This window comes from Copadichromis virginalis, linkage group LG3 (assembly GCF_057382275.1).
Source record: "Copadichromis virginalis isolate Kocher_CV1m ecotype Utaka linkage group LG3, C_Virginalis_male_GT1.1, whole genome shotgun sequence".
Classification (NCBI taxonomy): Eukaryota; Metazoa; Chordata; class Actinopteri; order Cichliformes; family Cichlidae; genus Copadichromis; species Copadichromis virginalis.
In genome coordinates this window covers 43,600,111-43,622,508 of record NC_140620.1, presented here as the reverse complement: position 1 = coordinate 43,622,508, position 22,398 = coordinate 43,600,111, and the positions used below count along the sequence as shown (strand labels likewise).

The window sequence follows — 22,398 nt, the reverse complement described above, 5'->3', positions numbered from 1 at the left end:
ACACGTGTTACCGAAGGTTAGACTGCATTAAGACGGAACGAGGCGCTTGAGTGTTTTCACACGTTAGCTTTTATATCGATTAAATTGTCTCAATTCCCCCCCATTGGTGTGGTAATCATAGCTCTACCTCCTTCCAGAGGTGCAGATGCGATTACTGCGTTCACATCTGGCGATTCCACCTGCAGAGCGGTTTGTTCACCATTAAATGTGATCCAACCCGAATTACCAGGTGTGCCCTGCAAGTTTGGGCCAGGCATGCTTTGCATTCTGGGATGCGGCAGAGCACAACAGACGTGCAGGACGCACAAAGTGCAGCAAAAAGCCGTAAAACAAACCAAGGAGTCACTTGGAAGAGACACAAGGAGTGCTTTATTTGGTCAGATAACTATGCTTGGTGTTGTGCCATTTTGCCTGAAATAACAACCAGACAGATACGAGGGATAGGAGTAAATCCCCATAACATAGCATCTTCTTACAACTTCAGTCATGAACCAGTTCAAATCTTAATAAACAAACTAAACCTTTAATCGCCCTGCAGTACTAGGATACTACTTGAACCACACAGTTTACAAAGCAGTAAATCATATTTTTGTCAATTTATGTACGCAGCTATCCATCATAGTACTTTAGGGGGTAGTTATCTCGAAGCATCATCTAGGTTAAGATAAGATATACTTTATTTTGATTTGTTTCTACCTAAATGCAATAAAGTAAAATAAAAGCAATTAGCCAGAATGTCTGATAGCGTAAAATATCTCCAATTGAACAAAAACAAATGGGATTTGAAACATTTCTTTTTAAAGAAAAAAAAAAAAGAAATTGCCAAATCTGGGATAAATGGCATCTTAAAATATCTCAATGCAACAGTGGATATTGTAGTTTAATAATAAATTCAAATTTTAGTGATTACCAGGACATAAAACTTACATATATATACACATACATTTAAAAATAAATATTAAAAAAAAGGTTAAAAGGATTCCTGAACCCAGCAGAGCATTAGTAGTAATTGATAGTGCAAAAATCGCCATCACTGTAATATAGGGAGACCTAATTTTTGTAGCTGGCTATAAACATGGTGATTTCCACCGAAGTGAAAGACTTTAAACAGACGCGTCTGAGGGGGGATTGATGCACTTTTGGCGCCAGCCTCAAGTGGCCACTTTATAGGTTGGGGAACTTCTCTGCTTGCTTCATTTATCAGCCAGGGAGGTTTCTGATGATGCACACACATAATATGCAACATTCAAACACAGTCCTCACATTAAGTTGAAGGCAACTTCAAGAAAAAAAAGAAAAAGAAAAAAAAGAGTCGGAGTTGGACAAGATTTATGCTCTGCAAGTTAACTGAGTCCATCGCTCTGATCTAAATAAATTTAATCACGCACTCTGTTTTATATCTGACGGATGGCTCGGGTCACAGTCATAGGTGATTTATTTCATTTGTTCAAGCACCTTGTACGCAAACACGGCTCGTACGCCCCAGAGGAACACGACTGTGAGAAAGAAAAATAAAAGTCTGGTGTGAAAATAAAAGGAGAGCGCAAAACAAAGAGCCCGCTCTGCAAGAAAGAGAAAAGACAGGAAGAGCAGAAGAAGAAAGAAGTCTGGAGCGCGGAGGAGGTAGGAATGGTGGGCCGAGGGGCTTTGTTCGAGAAGAGAATGAGCAAAAACAGTACCGACAAAAGAGAGAGTGTGTGCGTGTAAGTGCGCGCATGTCTGTGCGTACGTGTGCGTGTGTTTGTGGTAGATCACAGTCAGGTCACTGAAGGTTATTAATTGAGGAGATTTTGGCTGATCCCTGCTTCCTGAAAGGTGATTGGCTTGGATGATCTGCTTTGAGCCTTTCCTATAAGGAGGTGAGACGTCTGTCTGTGTGTGTGTCTGTGTGTGTGTCTGAGTGAGATAAGTGTGTCGTTTCAAGCATGTGTGTGTAAACCAAACAAACTGAGACTTTTTAATGTAACTAAAGTGGTGAAAAGTGAAAAGCAAGCAAGTGCAGGTGTAGCAATCATATGCTCCTCTATCAAATCCTGTGACAGCTTCAACAGTGGAAAGCCTCAAATCGCGCACACACACACACACTTACTCTGTCCAGCGGCGCCTCTTTGACTGACCAGGCTGCCAATACAATTCACTCTGCTGCCTCTGTGTTCTTGTGTGCCGAATCCATGTGAATAAGGTACTAGTTAGTCAAAACATGACCAGAGTGCGGAGCCATTAGCCAACGTTTTACTACCTAATTATCATTCGAAGGCTGGGCAGCTCACCAGTAACACACACGCAGAACAAAAAGCAGCACAATTAAGGTCCTGTCAAGGGGCTCTAGAGTAAATGATTTAAGCCCAAGCTGAGTCATTTTGTGGATGAGAGAAATAAAGAGATTCATTAGTGAAGAAAATGAAAAAAGCCACTCCTGTGAGAACTAAAATTCATTTATTTAGAATTTTTAGCATTTCATATAGCCAAAGGACGCAGGATTGCAGACCTTTATATTTTGTCATATTATTCAGAGTCTCTTTAAGCCTGACATGACTGCTGTTGTGATATGGCGCTATATACAAATAATGAATGGAACCGAATAGAAAATGCTCACGCACTTCAAACCTCTGCAGGTCTCATTAAGTTACTTCTAGTGCCAACACTTCATTATTCAAAGTGTTGCTGAACAACAGTTCGCTTGCTGCTCCTTTGTGCATCTTTATTGCCACGATGCTCTTCTCACATCCTTTTAGCGCACATCATCTCATCTCGCTGAAACAGACTGAAGGTGTGTGGGGAGAGGGTGTAAGGGCTGGACTAAGACTGGGCTTTTGAGACCATTCCTTAACCCATGACCTGAAAAACAGACTCCTTTGGTCTCAATAACACAAAGAAGTTTGAAAAACCCTGGCAGCCGCTGGTCATCAGAGAAAAATGTGTACGCCTAGAATTGATTGGCGAGTGGCTGCTAAAAGATTGGTAAAATTGGTCACACAGTGGTTGCCGCATGCACAACTTGCATGGAAGAAGCCAAACACTCATCTACTATTCGCTGAGCGATAGCCAAACCGCTGAGAAATACACATTTTCCCTAGAAAACAGAGGTTGCCAGGGGCTCGGCGATCAGTCTTTAGGCCCCAATGAGACCTAATGCTTATCCTGCACTAACACATTAAACAAATAAGAGAAAAATGCTTCAGGGTGTGGCTACCATCCTGCTGAAATTTTGCGAAATATCCCCCGATCAAAGTCAAATTTAACCCTCACCTGTTTATTATTAAACACTCTGTGAATTTGCTGCCCAGTATTTCCAGTAAGGAAACTTCTTTAAAGCTTTCCTTTAAGATTCAAAACTGTACAAAAACAAAAAACAGATGCACCTTGATAACCAACCTGACTGGCTACCGATTGCATTGGCTGATAATCTCCAAACTGCAGGTCACGCATGACAGACATGTTTTCAAAATACTGCCCTTAGCAGTCAGATGACTTTCTGAGTACCTCGTCGACCTTTGCTAACCTTACTTACTACTGCGTGATTCACATCAAAGTGTGTTTAACTTTTACTGTCGTGTTGCAGTTGGATCAGTTGACAAAGTACTCGCCAGTGTGTGTACTAGAGAACGTAAGCGATACATGAAGCGTAGTGAAGGATGTGTCCATTACATTAAGGGCCGGAAATGAGATACGAGCCCGGCAGGACGTGTGGAATTACTGGAATTAGTCCCACACACACACACGGAAACACACATTGTGTCCCATCAGGTGATCTGTCCCACTTCAGCTTCATGTGATGAGCTCAAGAATGAAGCCACTCAGGTCTGCAGCTCTCGCTCTGACCTCGTGATACTATACTGTCAAAGTCACACTCATTTATAACCCACGCGTCATTTTTTCACCTCCATCAGCAAGATCGCACCAAGCAGGATCCAGGCATGAATGTGTGCACCACAGCCTGGTTAAGGCCTCGGGAAGAGGAGTTACTGAAAACAAAACCAGCTGTGTGATAATATGTTGGCAACGAGGGAGTGAAAAAGAGTCGAGCAATTAATTAATTAATTTTCTTTACACTTGAGTACTAAACTGTACTAAACTGGTTCAAAACATACGTAGAAAACAGGAAATACTTTGTATCAATAGGTAACTTCACATCTGAGCAGACAAGTATCACATGTGGAGTTCCCCAAGGTTCCATCTTGGGACCCCTTCTGTTTAACATCTACATGCTCCCACTGGCACAGATTATAAACAACAACAAAATAAACTATCACAGCTATGCAGATGACACACAAATATATATCACAATGTCACCAGGAGACCGAGGCCCTGTACAGGCTCTTGGTAAATGCATTGAGGAAATCAATGACTGGTTGTGCCACAATTTTCTCCAGCTAAACAAAAACAAAACTGAGGTAATAGTCTTTGGCGCCAAAGAAAAACGATTACAGGTCACCAGAGAACTTCAATCTATACATCTAAAAACCACAAACCAGGCGAGAAATTTGGGTGTAGTGATGGATGCAGACCTAAACTTAGAAAAACACATTAAGACAATAACAAAGTCAGCTTACTATCACCTCAAGAATATATCAAGGATAAAAGATCTGATGTCTCAACAGGACCTGGAAAAACTAGTCCATGCATTCATCTTTAGTAGGCTTGATTACTGTAACAGCATCTTTACAGGTCTACCTAAAAAATCAGTCAGACAACTACAGCTCATTCAGAACTCTGCTGCTCGAGTCCTCACTAAGACCAAAAAAGTGGACCACATCAGTCCAGCTCTGAGGTCCTTACACTGGCTGCCTGTCCGTCAGAGGATAGACTTTAAAGTTCTGATGCTGGCCTATAAAGCTCTGAATGGTTTAGGACCAAAATACATCAGTGACCTCCTGACCCAGTATGAACCATCCAGATCCCTCAGGTCATCTGGATCCGGTCTTTTATCAGTTCCCAGAGTCAGAACCAGACACGGAGAAGCTGCATTCAGCTTTTATGCTCCTTATATCTGGAACAAACTCCCAGAAAGCCTCAGATCAGCTGAAACACTCAGTTTATTTAAATCCAGGTTGAAGACTCACCTGTTCTCAGCTGCATTTGAATAAAGCACCAAATCCACACTTTAAGCTTAAATTTCAAAACTTACATTTAACTACTGATTTTATCTACTGTTCTGATTTTATCTATTTTGATTTTATATACTGTTGTTTGTTTGTTTGTTTGTTTGTTTGTTAATTAGTTAGTTTATTTGCTTGTTTTATTCAATTTTAAATCATGCTTTTTATTTGTTCTTGTTTCTAATGTCTCTGTAAAGCACTTTGAATCACCTTGTTGTTGAATTGTGCTATACAAATAAACTTGCCTTGCCTTGCCTTGCCTTGAGCACCATAGCAACAAACACCTGCTCTCTATTCAGGCAGTATTCAGTGTGTAAAGTCCATTTTTCTTATCTTGATCCAAGTAAATTAACTTATTATCGCTCATGAGTCTCCCAGATTAATCACCATTGCTCTAAAAACACCCTGAAAACCGTCCTCATTGATTCTCCACGCTTGCCGGCGTTCCAGGCTTTCGCATTTGAGAGTCAACAGCACTTTATGAAAGGGCTTTTTGATGTCTGTCAAAACTTAGCAAACAGAAATAGTATGAAAGCAGATATGTAGGAGAGATGTATGCAATCCACAAATAAGAAAACAATCTGCTCAAAAGCAGAATTTACAGTCCAAGTCACCTCGTGATTGAACTGTGCTGCAAATACTGCGCTCGCTGATTCAGTTTAGGGTTTCTGAAGGTTCAACATGTGTGCGGAGAGGCTGCACGGTGACACACACATGCACAATGTCCAACACATACACCAGAGATTTAGTCTGTATTCATTCTGCAGAACCAAATCCTCCCATTTCCTCTTCTCCCTCACACCACACTCAGTGGAAGATTAGTTTGTGACGGGGAGGACAGCGGGCAACATCTGAAACAACGCACACACACACACACCGAAAATGGAAAGTCCAACCACCACTCCCCATGAAGGCAAAAGTCAGCAGCTATTTTTTTTTTTACTTACGTAACACCGCTTAATTTATACTACTTTATATCAGGTAAAATACTGATTTAATCTGATGAGATAGCGTAATTGATCACTGAACGTACTCCAATATTGGGGCTTCTGACCCCTTACACAAGATTAGGATTTAAACCTAATAGGTGTTGAGTTAATGCTCTTTTTGAGTCGGGATGCACTGATCCAGCTTTTACTGGTTCCAATATGAAACAGATACCTTGGCTTAAACCCCAGCTGGTGATGGCAGATGGCTGTCTCTCCGTAAGCCTAGTTCCCCTTGTTAAAAGGGAGTTTTTCCTTCCCACTATTGCCAAATGCTTGCTCATAGGGGGTCGTCTGATTGTTGGGGTTTTCTCTGTCTTCAACTTATAATATTAAACGCATTGAGGTAACTGTTGTTTTGCTTTAATGCTATATAAATAACACTGACTTGACCTGGCTTGAATTAGGGGTATCTGTCAATACTGAACACCAGTCCAACACCAAGGTTGAATTATTAACTCTAATGACTCTTTCATGTGTAAGGCAACATCAGTCTTGGTTTAAAGAGAGAGACAAAAGCCAAGAGCCATGAAAACTAATTTGATCAGTTTAATGACAAAACAAAACAAAACAAAAAAAACATACAAATGCAAAAAGATCCCACCGATATCCCATCTAAATATCAAATCGGTGCTTCCTGCTTCTCTAGGGATCTCTATAAAGTTGTATATATTTAATGAACTAACCAGAAAGACTTCTACAAACAGCTGGAAGCAAGAAACACAACTTCAGATCCTTCATCAGACCGTGATTTTTAACGAGTCTCTTTAATAACCTTTAATAAAATTGGTCTGTGTGTGTGCCTCTGGCAACATACAAACTGTAAGCTTTGTGTTCACTGTGGAGCAAACATCTGGATACATGATCCACACGCATTCAGAATCAAATGTCTGGATTTGCTGCCCCGCCCAATCAGTAACATCATCTTAATTTCACTTAAGATTCTCTTATTCTTCGTTCTTATGTTGAACCTACTGACTACTACATGACCCAAGGTGAGAATACACCTATGCATGCACAGCACTGCATGTGCAGTAATTTGTCGCAGCGTGGCTTTCCGTAACCTGATCCCAGTTTGTCTGCAGTCTTCTCTCAGCTTAAGTTACGTACTGTAAGCAGTGTTTTTAACAATGTATGAATAATACCAAAGGCCTAGGGGCAGATTTTTAAGAGAAATAAGGGGTACTGTTGCTAGTCTGGAGATTTTATACTTTCAGGCTCACACGGCTGACTGTCGCTAACCATTACCGCAGTGTAGTGAATTCTGCATTTCTGCATAATAAGTAGGTGTGCTCATAAAGCTATGTGGGAGTATATGTGTTAGTAATCAACCTAAATTACCCCTCAAGCTTTTGGATTCACCCGACTGGACCATGGCGATGCACACAGATGACATCATAATATGACTGAAGTCAGTGGGGGAGGTGGAGGGAGTTCTCCGACAAACACGCGTGCAGCGGGACGCACACACACGCATGCACAACCTTCAACCCTCCCCCAAAACCCAAACAGAGGAGGCTTGTTGCTATGTGCGGTGTGAGTTTAGTAACTCCCTGAACGGACCACCCAACCAATGCACACTGGACTTCAGAGGACACAACCTTGACTTAAACAAAAACAAAACAAACCTCTCAAATCCAGAAGTTATCGAAAAAATCTAAATAACCGTGGGAGGAATAATATATTTCACAAAACCCCACAGAACTAAACCTCTCAGATGTTCTTGTGCAACTACAATGCTTTTTTTTTCTAGATCTCCTCCAGGGGGGCAAATCAGTTGCATTATTCTGGAATTAGCCTAATGAAGGAACATTTAATTTGCAGTGTGCAAAATTCAAGCTAATTTCCAGCATATTATGCATTATGTAATCACAAGATGCAGGGGTGCACCTCCCACCTAGTCGTGTTTGTCATCCGTACAGCCAACTGTACAACAGATGAATACCAGAGAGGAGAATCTGGGAGGCTAAGGGGTACATAAATCTGGGATTATGAAATTGCTGTAAGTAATGGTATTGCTGCTGGTCTCCCTCGAACCAGAAGGCTCTAACACTAAATAGATACAGTACATACCATTTTAACAGCAAATAACACCGGTAGCGCTCAAATTCTTAACACCATCCTGATGAACTGCTAAGAATTGCAGTCACATATCATGCTTGGATTCAGCCACCACATGTTTTGTCCTGCTGCACATCTGTGTGCAGTTACGCTCTGCATAAATATGAGCCGAGTTATGTGTCACTGCGCTCCGAGACTAACTCTTCGGAGCAGGCTGGAGCTCGGTCTGCCTCCAGCACAAACAGAAATCACAACTGATAAACAACTTGGAGCACAAATGCATACGTACACTCCGTGCCCTGAGCTTCACCCTCTCCGGGGGTCGTGTCCCAGCCACGTGGGTCTGTTTTACATAACACCACTAGTGCTGTCAGTCTAACCTGGCGCTGGTTTGGATTACATGCACAGCGAGACGAGCCTGTCGCACTCTGGAAAACTGTGAGGAATTTACAAACGTGAGGTTTGCTATAGATCGGAGCATCATTCGGCTGCTTAAAGAGCAGTGCTAAATAAACACTTGTATAATTCGATAACACCTTAGGATAATTCGTTTCCGCCATCATTCATTGGTAATAATGGCGCAATAGTCATAAATTGAATTCGCTGGGATCTACAAAAATTCAGCAACGTGGTAAAAAGTAAAACAGCAACTAGAACACAAGACAAACCACTTTTAGATATATTTTAAGATATTCAGTGCATATATTTATAATGTAATCAGCCCAATCACAAGTTGCATATTGCAACATAGCTGTTTCCAAACAAGTGCTGACATTACAAAATTATGTAGTATGTAATCACAGGTTAAAGGTGAGAAGTTCATCTCTGCGATGTCTCTAAATCAAGGAATCTCTGTATGTGTGCACGATGTGGTTTGGATGAGTAGTTCTAATATTCAAGATGCTTTCTGCTACACAAAGCCTGCTAGTGAAGCATTAAGGAAACATCTGTAAATCCTTTAGCCAAACCATCCACCACCAGAAATACATTCTCAAACCACTGGAAATACTGCAGTAAAATTAAGTTTCACCATTTGTAATAACACCACAATGTGTACTGTGCACATCATCTGTGAAAGGAGGTGCATGCTAGGGTTGGGCGATTTGCTCCGTAGTCCAGTTCCCCCATCGTCCCTCATTGTGACATTGCCAATGACCAACAGCATCGCCCCACAGAGTGCATCCAACACAAGAGAAACACACTGGTATGAAAGAGAAACACGTACACCTGTAGTTCATATATCATGAGGCTGATTAATTTGGCTGACTGTAATTAGTTAACATAAGTTTTTGGATATCAGCTGAGAACCATGAAGTCTTTGCAACTGTCAGTCACACATATTAATATATGTGAAAGTGCACCATGAATCTATAGCAGCAAACTCAGTTTATCATGAATCTAAGAAACGTCTCTGACATCATCGTCCATTAACGTATGCACACTTTCTTAAAGTTACAAAATAACACCATTAACAGTTTTTTCTTTACAAATGTTTTACTTTACCACGCACTGAGGAAGGTAGTGGCAAATAAATAATGAATTAAAATAATAAGCTGCCTCTCCAAAGAGTCAAACTTCATGCCAATAACTTCATTCAGAGTTCAGGGTAAGATGAGGAGAATACCTAGTGACTAAATCAGAGCGTGGCAGGCTTTGTATACCTCAACTTACCAATCGCATCTAGGCTTAACTGAATACTACCGATATCTTTGGTTGAAAATTCCTATAAGGCATCCTTATGGAGCACATTTTGGGAAGCAATTTTAGGAGCTACAGGTTATTTTGGGACTGGAACAGAGATCCCCCTCCAGATGGTGAAGAAATAAAATAATTGGCCTCTGAGGAAAAAGATAATAAAATTAGTTCACATGGTTTTCCTGGAGAAAATGCTGCAAGCGATCACTGATTTAATTTGTCCCCAAAAGAAAAAAAACATCCTCTCCACTTCATAAGCTAATGTTTCACTCAGTTCTGCTGAAGGTCACCAAACTCCTCCATCACACGGGACAAAAAAGAAATAAATAAATAAATAAATCAGCATCTGTAAAACGCAGCACAGACGCTCAAACTGTCTCCATAAAATTCACCCAAATTTGTTGCAACTGATTCATTTTTTGTGTTGTTATTCTAAAAGACGAACTGGGTTTGAAGTAGCTCAGTCTGCCTTTTCCTCATTTCCCCAACCGTGACGGGTTATTTTTAAACGCTACTTATTGCATAACTGGAGTCCAAAAGGAGTGTTTCTGGCTCTCGTCCCACTACGGATGTTCAATTTTAGCCTTTGCCCCTCAGAGCCAAAAGAACGCACCCCTGAGACATATACAGTCTCTTCCTATACAAGCTGGTGCCTGCTGGAAAAAAAGCCCTGTAATTACAGCAGACCTGAACTCCTTAAAACACACACACACACATACTGGATTGACACAGACAAGATAATTAATCCTTTCAAAACTGTATTTTTCTGTGTAGAAGCCGACAGATTGGACGTTATGTACCATCTCTCCATGTCTGCGTTTCTTTCTCGCATTGCTGCTGCAAAACAACAACATCTCAGCTAAAGATGCGTTTTCCAAACGTGCCTGCTCTTAAAGGACTGTGCTGAAACACAGTGTGAGTGGGGAGGCAGAAAGACAAAGGACGTCTTCAGCAAAAGAAAAAAAAAATTGTTGAACAATAGTGCATGTAGTGAACAGAAGGGAGGGAAGGAATTTCAAAAATCCATCAGGCAAGAAGAGGAGCGAGGACAAGCAGTAGATGTGATGAATACAAGCTGTCCAGAGGAAAGATGAATGCAGGAATAAAGAGTAAAATAAGAAAAAAAAAGTAAGTTGGAGGGCGCAAATTACAGAGTACATGAGAAAAAAAGTTTCAGGAGAGTCCAGTAGTCTTGGGGTTTTGGTCCTGCTGGGGCCTGCCAGCCCACCGCGGCAAAAACACTCGAACAAAAGGATCATTTATTGGAGCAGGAGGAAAGAGGGGGAGGGATGAAAGGAGGAGGAACACTGTACAGAGGCATTTGAGAGCTGTGTGAGTGAGGACTGGTCCCATCTCAACATTCACAGCCAATGTGTAACATTCCCCCCCCTCCCGCCCCAAACGCTGCACCGCTGATGTTCTCAGCAGCCAGAGCCCATATGGTCCTTCTGCGGTAGCATGCTAGCATCTCGATGTAAAATACACAGAAAACTCATGCATCTTCCACAGAGACGGCCTCACGTCTCCAAATAAAACTAACGCAGTGAGGTATGGACACAAGCCGGTGGTTCATTTCCATCCGTGGAATGAAACCCAACTGTTGAGCCACGCTCATTGAAGCATCCCATGATGAATTTCTGCTAATGCCTCAAATTCTTCATTGATTCCAACGTTTACCACAAAAAACAACAACAAAAAAATGAAAAAATCCCAGAGAGGATTTCGGTCCAGCACGGCCCATGGTGCAAATCACGTGGAAGCAAACAGGGCTTCATAAGCGGCGAGGATCCTTGGCAGGATGCATGCATCACAAGAGACCCACTGTGGAAGCTTAAGCAAGACTACTGAGTGTTTTACTGATGCATATAAATTCCCCCCATCTCCATTTAAATGCTGCTCTATCTGCTTAAACTGCAGGCGTCCGTTGCTTAACGGGCCAATTTAGTGCAGACAGAGGTTCAAAGGGAATGTTTTTCTATGAGGAAAATGCCTCAAAGGGAGTTAGTTAAGGCATTGTTTAGCCACGGTGGTCCCCCACAGCTAGAAAATTGCTCCACACAGGAGGAGAAAATGTGAATACAATGAAAATCCATTATCCAGCCTCGATGACCTCATTGAATGTGCAGAGAAAAAAAAATGCTGACTTTAAATGCATCAGGAACTCTACACATAAAGTGCATGTGATTACAGGAAAACACTCATCATAAAACATTTTTGTTAACTCTGCAGTGGGCTCAACTAAACATTCAAAGTTTTCAGCTTAGATTAAGTAATGTACAAATCACAGCACGTAATGCTTTCAGGGCCAAATCTACAAACCTGGAACTTCTTTCAAGTCTTTGCATACTTTCCTACATACGTTTTAGAGCTCTAGAAGTGCAAAAAAAAAGAAGAAGATGATAAAAAAAAAAAGAATTATAATTCAAAATTTCTTTCTCTCACAGCAATCTCCTCAAGTGTCATAATGGAGCATTTTAATTTGACAGGTCAACAGAAAACAGGGTCAAAGTTAATCTTTATTGAACTTAAAGCAGAACGCTTCAGTGGCAATTGTGAATGGTTTCCTTTGCTAAGAGTGGGACTGCAGCGAGATGTCTCAGACAGCTCTTCTCCTCAACAAACAATGGCTCAATCAGAGCAGAATGATTCTGATGTTTGTCATAAACGTATTAAAAATGGATCCCAGTTCTGCTTTTAAACTCCCAATAGGGAAAAGCAGCACTGAGTATGCATGGACAATATTCAAGAAGCCTCAGATCAATAGCAATTTCCACAACTTCGATATTTACTGATATTTCAGGAGTCTGTCTGACCTTTAACACTTTATCTAATCATATCAGGTGAAGAGTTTCTGTACACCAAAGCTCAGAGAGGTAAATCAATTCATGATTTGTCAGAACAGCTAAGCTTTGGCTCTTACTGCAGATTATGCAGACAGTCACACAAATAAACAAGTCTCTACATTTCAATCTGGCGCCAGGTAAAGTTTGAATACAAACATAGATGGATAGGGAGGCTGTGCTCTATTGGATTATCTTGAAAGCATATTCTTTTTCATTCTGAGCCATGTGATTGCAGGAAAAGAAAGAGAGATAGAAAACCTATGAGCATAGCGGTGACATAGAGATCACAGAGTCTGTATGAAGACAAAGACATGAAGGGGGGAAAAAAATAACAATTCTTACCAGTTCCCTCCTTGCTTCCATTTTGGTGCGTCCGCAGCTCCTCTGATTTGTAGAAGTCAATGCTGGCGTACGTGTTCAGGCTGGAGCTGCCACTCCCGCTGCTGCCGACTGATGCACCTGCCGCCCCCACCCCAGAACCAGAACCCAGTCCAGAGAAGAGGCGAGATGGGGCCTGGTTGCCAGAGGGCCCATCCAGTCCCACGTGGGGGCTCTCCTTGTTGGCCAAATCCAAGTCTATGTAGTTAAGGCCTTGCTCTGCAGATGAAGTCTGAGCATTTGTGGGAAGAGATTGCTGTCCAGGAAGGGGGAACTGAGTGGGAGATTCAGTCACAACACCATTGCCCCACAGCATGCTTTCAAAGCCCAGCCGGCGGGCTACAGACTGGTGTTCAGGAAAGAGGGAAGCAGTTGAGGAAGAAGTCGAGGTAGAGGTGGAGAGGGAAGTTGAGGCAAGGAAGGTTTCTGAGCAGTGCCGTCTGCGTCCTTGGGGGTCGGCCCGGATAACTTTAGCTCCCTGGTCTGGGTTGGGTCCTGTTTTGGATAGGGGAAAGTCTAGACCCCGTGGCAGCACAGATGTATCATCCCTGGTGGGAGATGGGCCTTTTGGGGAGACGCTAGATGATGACCGGGGGACAGGGTTGTTATTCAAACTGAAGGCCATCTCTGTGTAGTCTCCACATGATGTAGGAGACTCGGATTTCGTCACTGATGGAACGCTTTCTCTGTTTTTCCTAAGTAGGGCCTCTGCCACTTCAACCTCATCTTCATGAGGTTCAGTATTATCCTCATTACAGGGTTTAGGGGCATGAGCAAGCGTTGGGGGTGTGGGAGGGGTATGGAAAGAGGGGAAATCCAGCGGGGTAAGAGAGAGGGGTGAGGGCAATGGAGAAGGGCCCAGGTCCATGTTGACGTACTCAGAGGCAGCTGGTGGAGTGATCGGGGCAGATGGGCTACGGGAAAGGGGTATAAAGTTTCCAAAGGAAGAAGATGGCTTCTGTTGAGGCTGCTGGCTGCTGGAGCCATGAGGCAGCGATAATCCATGCCTTAGACCCCTACCACGACCTAATCCTATCCCAGTCGGATTGCCCTTCTCCCCCTTGAATTCAATGCTTACATACTCCCCAGGGCTCTTAGGTTCTGGTGGCAGAGGGTTCTCACGAACTCTAGGAAGAGTGTTCGCTTTGGATACGTCAACAAACAGGCTAACAGGTCTGCTTCTAGTATAGCTACCCTGCTTGGACAACCCACCAGAGCCTCTTCTCTGCTGCTGCTTACTCCCATGCTTGGACTGAGTTCCCCCAGTCACGTTACTCAAAGCCTGGGTAGTTCGCTCGTCGCTCTCACCCAGACTTTCACTGCTGGCTGAGCTGGAGGAGTACGAGGAAGATGAGAGAGACAGGTGGCGTCCAACTACTGCATTACCAACTGCTGCTTGCTCCTGAAGCCCTCTAATAGGTTTACCGCCACCCATTCCCCTCCTAGAACTCCCATTGGGCCTTCTTCCTCGTCCAGGACCATCATCAAAGTGTCCGGTAGAGGGGCTATGTTTATAAGACCTGGGTAGGGAATAGTAAGAGTACACCATCTTGGGACCATGTTGCTGTGGACTGGTCTCCAAATGTGATGAGTGCTCAGGAGGTGGGGGACTGCCGTTTACAGAACGTGCACTAATTGGAGACATGTTCATATAGTCACTGCCTGGCCTGCTGTCTGCACTGCCACTGCCCACCCAAGCCCCACCGGAGAGACCTCCACGCTGGTCAGGGGAACAGCTGCTATTAGGGGACATTATCATATAGCCATCAGAATTTGGTGGAGGTCGAATCTGCTGTGGAGGCGACACGCTGTTGTTAGGAGTCATGGCCATGTAATCATCAGCAGGTTTGGAGTCTGAGTCGGGGACCAAAACGGCCAGTGACTGGGAAAGGGACGTCGGAGGCTGAGTAACTCCAGGTAGCATTGACATGTACCCATTGTCCACGCCTAAATCTACGCTACCACCTGCTCCTCCAGTGCCTTCAGCTTTAAACTCTCCTGCCACATCCAAGTACCCGCCTCCTCCCCCTGCCGACCCAGCACTCATGGCAGATTCCTTCTGTGTAGAAGAGCAGGTGGAAGTAAAAGACTCTCGGCTCGTGCTTCTTGACATGATAGCGTAATCGGCCGAATCGTCATCTGCTGGCTCCTCAGCTCTGCGCTGACGTGGAGCCAGCCTTTCCAGGGCCATAGGAGGTAAGGAGGCCCGCTTGCTCAGCAGCCTGCGTTCAGCTTCACATTCTCGGCTGGAGGAGCGGCGTAGAACTCTTTTAGTTTGAGAGCCAGAGGTTGGTGTTCCTGGTGTTTGCTGGGAGCCACTTCCTTGATTACTGTTGCCACCACCACTGCTACTACGTTGGCCCATTAGGATATAGTTGGCCCCATCTTCACTGAGGGACTGACTACTGACACTGCCAACAGAGCTTCCAGGGAGGCTAGGAGAAGGTAGGAGCGTGTGATCTCCAGGACTTGAACCATACTCGTCTGAGGAGCCGTAGTCACTGGGTGAGCCGGAGACAGAGGCTCGATGAGAGGGAATACGACTATAGGCTCCAGACCCCGGAGCACCAGCACAAGACGTTAAGCCTCCAAACTCTGAGCCATGACCAGAACTAGAGGACAGACTTGGAGCTGGGGAAGGAGCTGGGGTCGAGATAGAGCGCATCAACCCTAAAGGAGTTTTAGCAGTTGTGGTGGGTGCTGAACGAGCTGATTTTGATCTGAGGATTGGGGTGTTAGAGCAAGAGCCATTGGTGGAGGGGCTGGAGTTCACCCCATGGATCGGTGTGGCACCTGTTATCCCATCCTCCCCTTTCCCCCCATCACTTGCAGTGCGAGACCTCGGGAAGCTATGCCTTGGCGTGGGAGAAGCGTTGGCACAGTTGATGGGTGCTCCACTGTTAGTTCCTCCAGGGGGCTCGGTTCGGGGCCGGCGGGTGAAGCCAACCTGGCTAGGAGGAGGGTTTGGGTGGTGGCGGCGTGAGGGAACACTGATGGGGTTAGAAGCAGTAGCACCTCCTCCAGGGCCAGAGTTGGACTGAGACTTGCTGCGCTGGCGGAACTCCTCACTCAACGCCTTCATGGCCTCTAGCAAGGTTTCATGCATGTTTTGGGCGACTACTGAATCATCCACCTAGGACAAGAGGCAAAAAGCATCTGATAAAGGGAATGAAATCACAATATGATTGATTTTATATTCACATAATGTATTCAAAGTTAAAAACTACTGCACATTAAACCACTAACATCTTAAAGACAAAGTGCCCTGTATTTAAATCTTAGATTGTCATGGAAACTCTGTTTAATCTCCTTTTTCAAACCCATGAAGCCTCTGACAAAACTTTGACATTTCTTTCACTCTGCTGATTGCGGGCTTTTAAGATATGAGTAGGATTGGAGAATGAAAATAACCATCAACATGAACAGAACTGTAGATTACAGGCTCACCTGCATCCAGAACTCGCCTGGGCCTGTCACTGCAGAGCGTCCCACCTCAACGAAGAAGAAGTTTTCTGAATGGCCGCAGCGTCTCACGTTCATCAGCTGCAGCACCACGGCGGCAGCATCAGAGTTGAGCTTCACAAAGTTCACCGTCTTGTCGGTCAGGCAAAGGCGGTAGATGCCAACCAGGTTCTTGGCCTGACCCAGGCCTTTGGGCCATACCTTTACCTGCCATACCTCTTTGAATGCTGGCCCAGGATTAGGCACTCCATAGTCTCCTGCACCGCTGCCGTCATTAGGATTCTTACCTAGAGGGACAGAACGGGGACAGAGTGAGATTAAAAGGTTACTGGGATGAAAACAAAGAGAAAAATAAGAGATTAAACTATTAAAGTGAGGATTTATGAAGAGCACTGGGAAGTACAGCTGTTGCAACAAAGGACTGACATGACTTTGATGCACCTACAAATAAAAGAAACAACTGATAAAATCTCTATTATATGCCTGTTAGTTGAGGGCAAGCTGTCTTTATTATGTAAGCTGTGCTGTGGCCGAGCTTTCCATATATTTCTAAAACAGATCCAAGTATAAACTGGGCACGCACTGGCTTGTGAGACCGGATCATTGTACCTGCAGGCTCCATGCCTGTGGTCTCATTTATCAGCTACACAGGCATCCTGACACACACACAGAGGCACACATACTACCAGTGTGGGAAAATTTAACTCTTCCGACATCTGAAGCTGAACATAAGAATGATGAATATGGAAAGGGAAAAATAACAGCTCTGTGGAAAACCTTAAGAGAAGCGACTTGGAAAATGCTTAATAAGAAATGCTTCTCCAAAACAAACAATGCAAATCACTGGCAGGAATCCTAACGGCACGCCCTTAACAGCTATTTTCTCAAGCGGAACTGACAATAAAAACTGGCTTTGTAAACTAATAAATTGAAGTTTCTTTAAGCAGCAGCACAGGCAGCACATTCACCCTTTGTGTTAAGTGTGCTGTAGTCAGATACCAGAGGCCTACTGAAGCCAAAACACAAGAGAAAACGGCCCAAAGTGATATCTGATCCTAAGTTAGTAAGGGCCAAACAAAGGCATGGGACTTATCTAACCACCTAATATTTGTCTGACTATTATCCCAGGAAAGTACCTTAATACTACGTTGTACTGCAAATCATTGTTAGCGGCTAGTGACACTACCTTTGAATATATGACAGATTTACATCTAAGCTCATTTATATCCACACACAAAAGACATCACATCTGTTGACTAGCACGGATTATAGGAACAACATTATGTGAGTCATGTTTAGGGTGGGTTTCGTATTCTTCTCCAGGGAACCACCCTAAAAAGTTCCTGAAACTTATTTTCACATGTCCCACATTTCTGAGATACCTCTGTTATGTTGCCAGTTTGGATATGTCTGAGCATGATAACCATCTATGACACAGACTCAATCAAACTAATGACAAGGCTAAAGAAACAGACCTCAACATCAGAACCTGTTCCCTGGAATGGAACAGGATGGTCTTTGTGCATTTATAGTGAGCTTAAGCACCTGCCTTATTAGCCTACCACATCTGGCATACTGAAGGAGACGACGTATTGAAATAAGGAAAGTTCTATTTTTAAAAGGGTTATCTCATTGAAACCACTGGTTTGCTATATATTATATACATATATCTGCTGATGTTCCAACAAAGCCAATGTTCAAATTTGTTCAGTAGAATCATTTTATCGTCTGATTTACTTTTAGTTCACTATCAGTTAGTCGTATTTACACAGTTCTTCTAATTTATCAATTTTAGCTAGCTAGAATTTTTAGCCATTTACCCACGATGTTTAGCTAACAATTTGTTTAGCCAAATGTATTTTTAGCTGTTAGCTTCATCTTAAGTTAATCATTTTGGACTTTTTAAGTCAGAATTTTAGATAAAATATATAACATATATATTAAACGTTAATGGTCAAAGAGGCACCATATTGATATAATACTGCAAACTGCAAGATTTTACGCAGACAAAGCAAAATATTTTTGATTTCAATAAGCACAAGCAAGAATTAATTAAGGAGTCCTGACCGATCTTCTCTCCAAGTTAGGCATTTTGATAATTACGATCAGTTCACCAAGTCGCAGCTGTTGAGCCACACGATTTAATTAATGCACATAACTCTCTTCCTGTGGAGATGCACCTGTGGATCCTGAGAAGCTTCAAACTGAAGCAGCTGGAAGGAACAAACACAACTTCAGCTTCAGTAAAAGCTGCATTTAGTGGTGAGTCTCTGTTTAACAACCTGTTATACACAAATTTCTGTTTAATGGCCAGTGCTGGTGCTAAAATATAGAAGAAGCCTCATGACTGGAAAAAAAAAAAAAAAAAAAAAGCTCTTTAACCCAACTATTTTTCTGCACAAAGGATTAGTGTTGATTTGTGCACTTATTTTACTGTCAATTCCAACTGATTATCCATTAGCTTTTGATTTTGATTCATGTACCTCTAGCAACTGTATAAGAGCCCACAGAGTGCTTATTGGTGGTAATCACTGCCTTAAGCTATAGTTTTGATCCAACAACGCAATATTATCACAATACTTTACCCACAATATGATATTACAAGTATTGCAATAATATACATTGTAATTTATCACTTTTTTAATAGTGTGTAACAGCCACTATGGTGTGGTGTCCCTTTAAGACACCCAAGTCGAGGGTTGATGGTGTCATCAGTGTGTGCCACTGGTCTCTCTGCTCTCTCTCTCTGTGATGGTGTGAACATGTGCTTACACGCTAGTGCATGAGGAGGGACGTATTTTATGTTTTACCTCTCCAGACACCTTTGTTTGCAACGTTATGGGTTGTACGAACACTGTGCGCTATGTTTGTTAAGCTGCAGCCATTCAACCGGGCTTATATGGTTGATGAAGAGAAGGTATATTAAAGAACACACTGTGGAATTCCCAACGCCAGCGTGAGTGTGTATTCTTTTGGCTACCCTGCTAAGTGTTTTGCCGCCTCCTCTCAACCACTAAACGCAACCCAACGTTACAAGTGCAAATCACATCTTCAAAGTTAAACATTATCTTGTTTTATTTAAAGACATAAAATTATCTCACTCCAGTTATTTTTTGTTGCAAAAAGGTCATACTGGCAATTCAATGCAGCCCGTTTCTGATAATGCAACAATTAACTTTGAGAAATCGATGTTCACATGTCGGCTTCTGTCTACATATACAGAAATTCACTTTTAACTTACAGGAACATAACCTGAATACATTCAGCTCACAGCAAGTTGAGTCAACTCTTCTCGAGTTGTGCTCATTGACAGGGACTCATTCAGGCTGATATGTCTGCATTTATAAATTAGACAGAAATTATCTGCAAACCTTCAACAGTCAAAGGAGCTTTCAAAGAAAAGCGTCTGGAGTTCTTTAAGTTGCTTGAAGACGTTTCACCTCTCATCCGAGAAGCTTCTTCAGTTCTATAAGGTCAAATGGTGTCTGGGACTCCCCACCATTCTTCAAGCAACTTAAAGGAGTCCAGACGCTTTTCTTTGCAAGCTCCTTTGACTACGATGACCTGGATGACTGAGAACCTTCACAGACAAACCTTTAACAATCTCTCTGAGAGATATTGCAGTCAGTCCAAGTAAGATGGCAACTGTCTGCAGAAAGGTTGCCTCCATGGTTGTGAGTGTGAAACACCCGCAAGTCTGGGCAAGCATTTAGTCAAAAGTTGCAATCGGTTATAGAATGTGAAAAAATTCATTACAATCACTTTTTAATTTTTATTTTTTGGCGATGAAGGAGGTTGTTATCCTTTTTTTACTGATGCGACTGAGCTATTCGCTTGCTCGGAATAAGGAAGCACCTTTGTCAAGCTGTGTTTGTCCACTGTTGGACAGTTTTTCAGTTTAGCCAATTTAATGTAAGCTTGCTTTGCTAACATTATATCAGAAGGATGGTACAGACAATGAACCCCCAGAGCGTTTATATGCACCTAATTAAAAAAAATCTGCATTTGATGTCCCCGGATCAATATATCACCATGCAAAACAAAGTGATTCTATGCTGTGTTGATTTTTTTTTTTTTTTTTATCATCCCCAGATTACAAGTTTTACAGTTTCACTAATGTTTACGTACACAATCTCGGGGCTGATGACTTCTCCGACTTTCTGAGGTAAAAATCTGTCTGTTCCACCTTCGAAGTTCAAATTTCCAACAGAAGAATGACCATGTTTTACACAGATTCCCTAGTTCAATTCCAAGAGGAGACACAAACCCCTTTGGGGTTTTGTCACATTGCACATCTGGTGTAAAGAAAGGGGAAAAAAACCTGACAAATCAAACATGTGGAGCAGCCCGCTGTGGCGACCTCATTTGAATGAGGAACAGCCCAAAGTAGGTTTTCTATGGACGCTTCATTCTGTTTCCCCAAGCATCTGCTGGTTGAAAAGAAAAACCAACAACAAAAAAAACAATCCTAAAACGACAACCACATGTAGACCGGGACCCTCAGCATGCACAGCGAACATCACGTAACTGAGCTTCTGTTATGCAAACTGTTTTTCCAGATCCCAATCCCAAAACAGCTTTACATGCGATTGCACAAGAGGGAGAGGTCTGACGTGTCTCGCCGCGTCTCCGTCCACTCTTCTTACCCAAAATTGGAGGATCGCTCACGACTTGAAAGAGACCTAGAATAGATGTTTTGTTGAAAGCCAGTGAAGCTGCGGCTTCGCGGCTGTGTGTGTGTGTGTGTGTGTGTGTGTGTGTGTGTGTGTGTGTGTGTGTGCGTGCACGAGTTTGTGGCACTCCCCCTATATTAGATGACTCACTCAAGGCCATGCACGGCTGTTTTCATGTGCTGCTTTTCTCTCCATGTGTGTGAATGAGCGCGAGGACCTCTGTGCAAGAAGTCCTTTTTGCTTCCTCGATTTAGATTTACAACAGGAAGAGATGGTTTTGGGACTTTTCAGCGGGGACCTATGGAATGAGGGACTACAGGAGATTGCAAGGAGATATAAGAGTGTCATTAAGAAAGGGGGTTTAAAAAAAGGAGCGTTATTCAAAGTTTATTTCGGGATTGCTTTGCCTAAAAGAATCTAATTACAGGGAGAGTGACTCAGATTGCAGTGCAGCACGATCCTTAAAGAGTATCTTTTTCTTTTCAAGAACCCATTTAAAATGTCTCGAGGAGAGTGTGAGCGTGTTGTTTGTTTTGAATAAAGCAAAGCCTTAAACCTCAGCTGTGCCCTCAACAGCACTTACACAAACACCTTTTATCTCAAGGCCGCTCTGGCTGTGTACTCTAATCGACAACCCTCAAAAAAATAAAAACCCTTAAAGTATTTTCAAAGTTTTTTTTCCTAGATTTCTACAGATTTGCAGGTGGATTCACACCTATGAAGCATTACAGAGCTCAGGGCCTGATCTTACACAGTGCTGTATAAAGTATGAATCGCCCCCCTCGGCTTTCCTCTCGAGTATCTTTATGGCTGTTTGGTGTTTGTCGGAAAGAAAGCGGGGCATGGAGAGTTTATCAGTCAGTCAGCTTCCGTGCAGCACAACGCCCCTATACTACATAATGAACCCTCAGAAAAACACACACACAGAGTTGGAGATAATCTAAGGACCTAAGCCGGATGCACATGAAAGCACCTGGAGGTAATGAACCATCCGCGTGAAATCTGCTGGTTGAATATGGGCAACACACACACACACACACTCTGACAACCTTGTCCCAACTTTCACAGATCATGCATCGGGTCTGGGAGTCCGTGCATATTTATTCGCAGTTTGAGGTGAAGATAACATAAACTGCCTTATTCACTTGTTTAGTCCACGTCCGCGGTGAGCACACACTGGAAGCCTGAAGTCTGGAGAGCG

The 22,398-nt window shown here is 43.0% G+C and overlaps 1 protein-coding gene across 1 annotated transcript in view; it reads right to left on the bottom strand.

Annotated features, from left to right (window-relative positions):
- LOC146714893 (insulin receptor substrate 1-B) overlaps positions 1 to 22,398 on the bottom strand; it is a 57,494-nt gene that overhangs the window by 25,890 nt on the left and 9,206 nt on the right. The window contains exons 2-3 of the mRNA XM_085451237.1: positions 16,510 to 16,811; positions 13,027 to 16,195 (exon numbers count right to left, since the gene is read on the bottom strand). Coding sequence (XP_085307363.1) covers positions 13,027 to 16,195; positions 16,510 to 16,811 — 3,471 coding nt within the window. The remainder of the gene's footprint in view (positions 1 to 13,026; positions 16,196 to 16,509; positions 16,812 to 22,398) is intronic.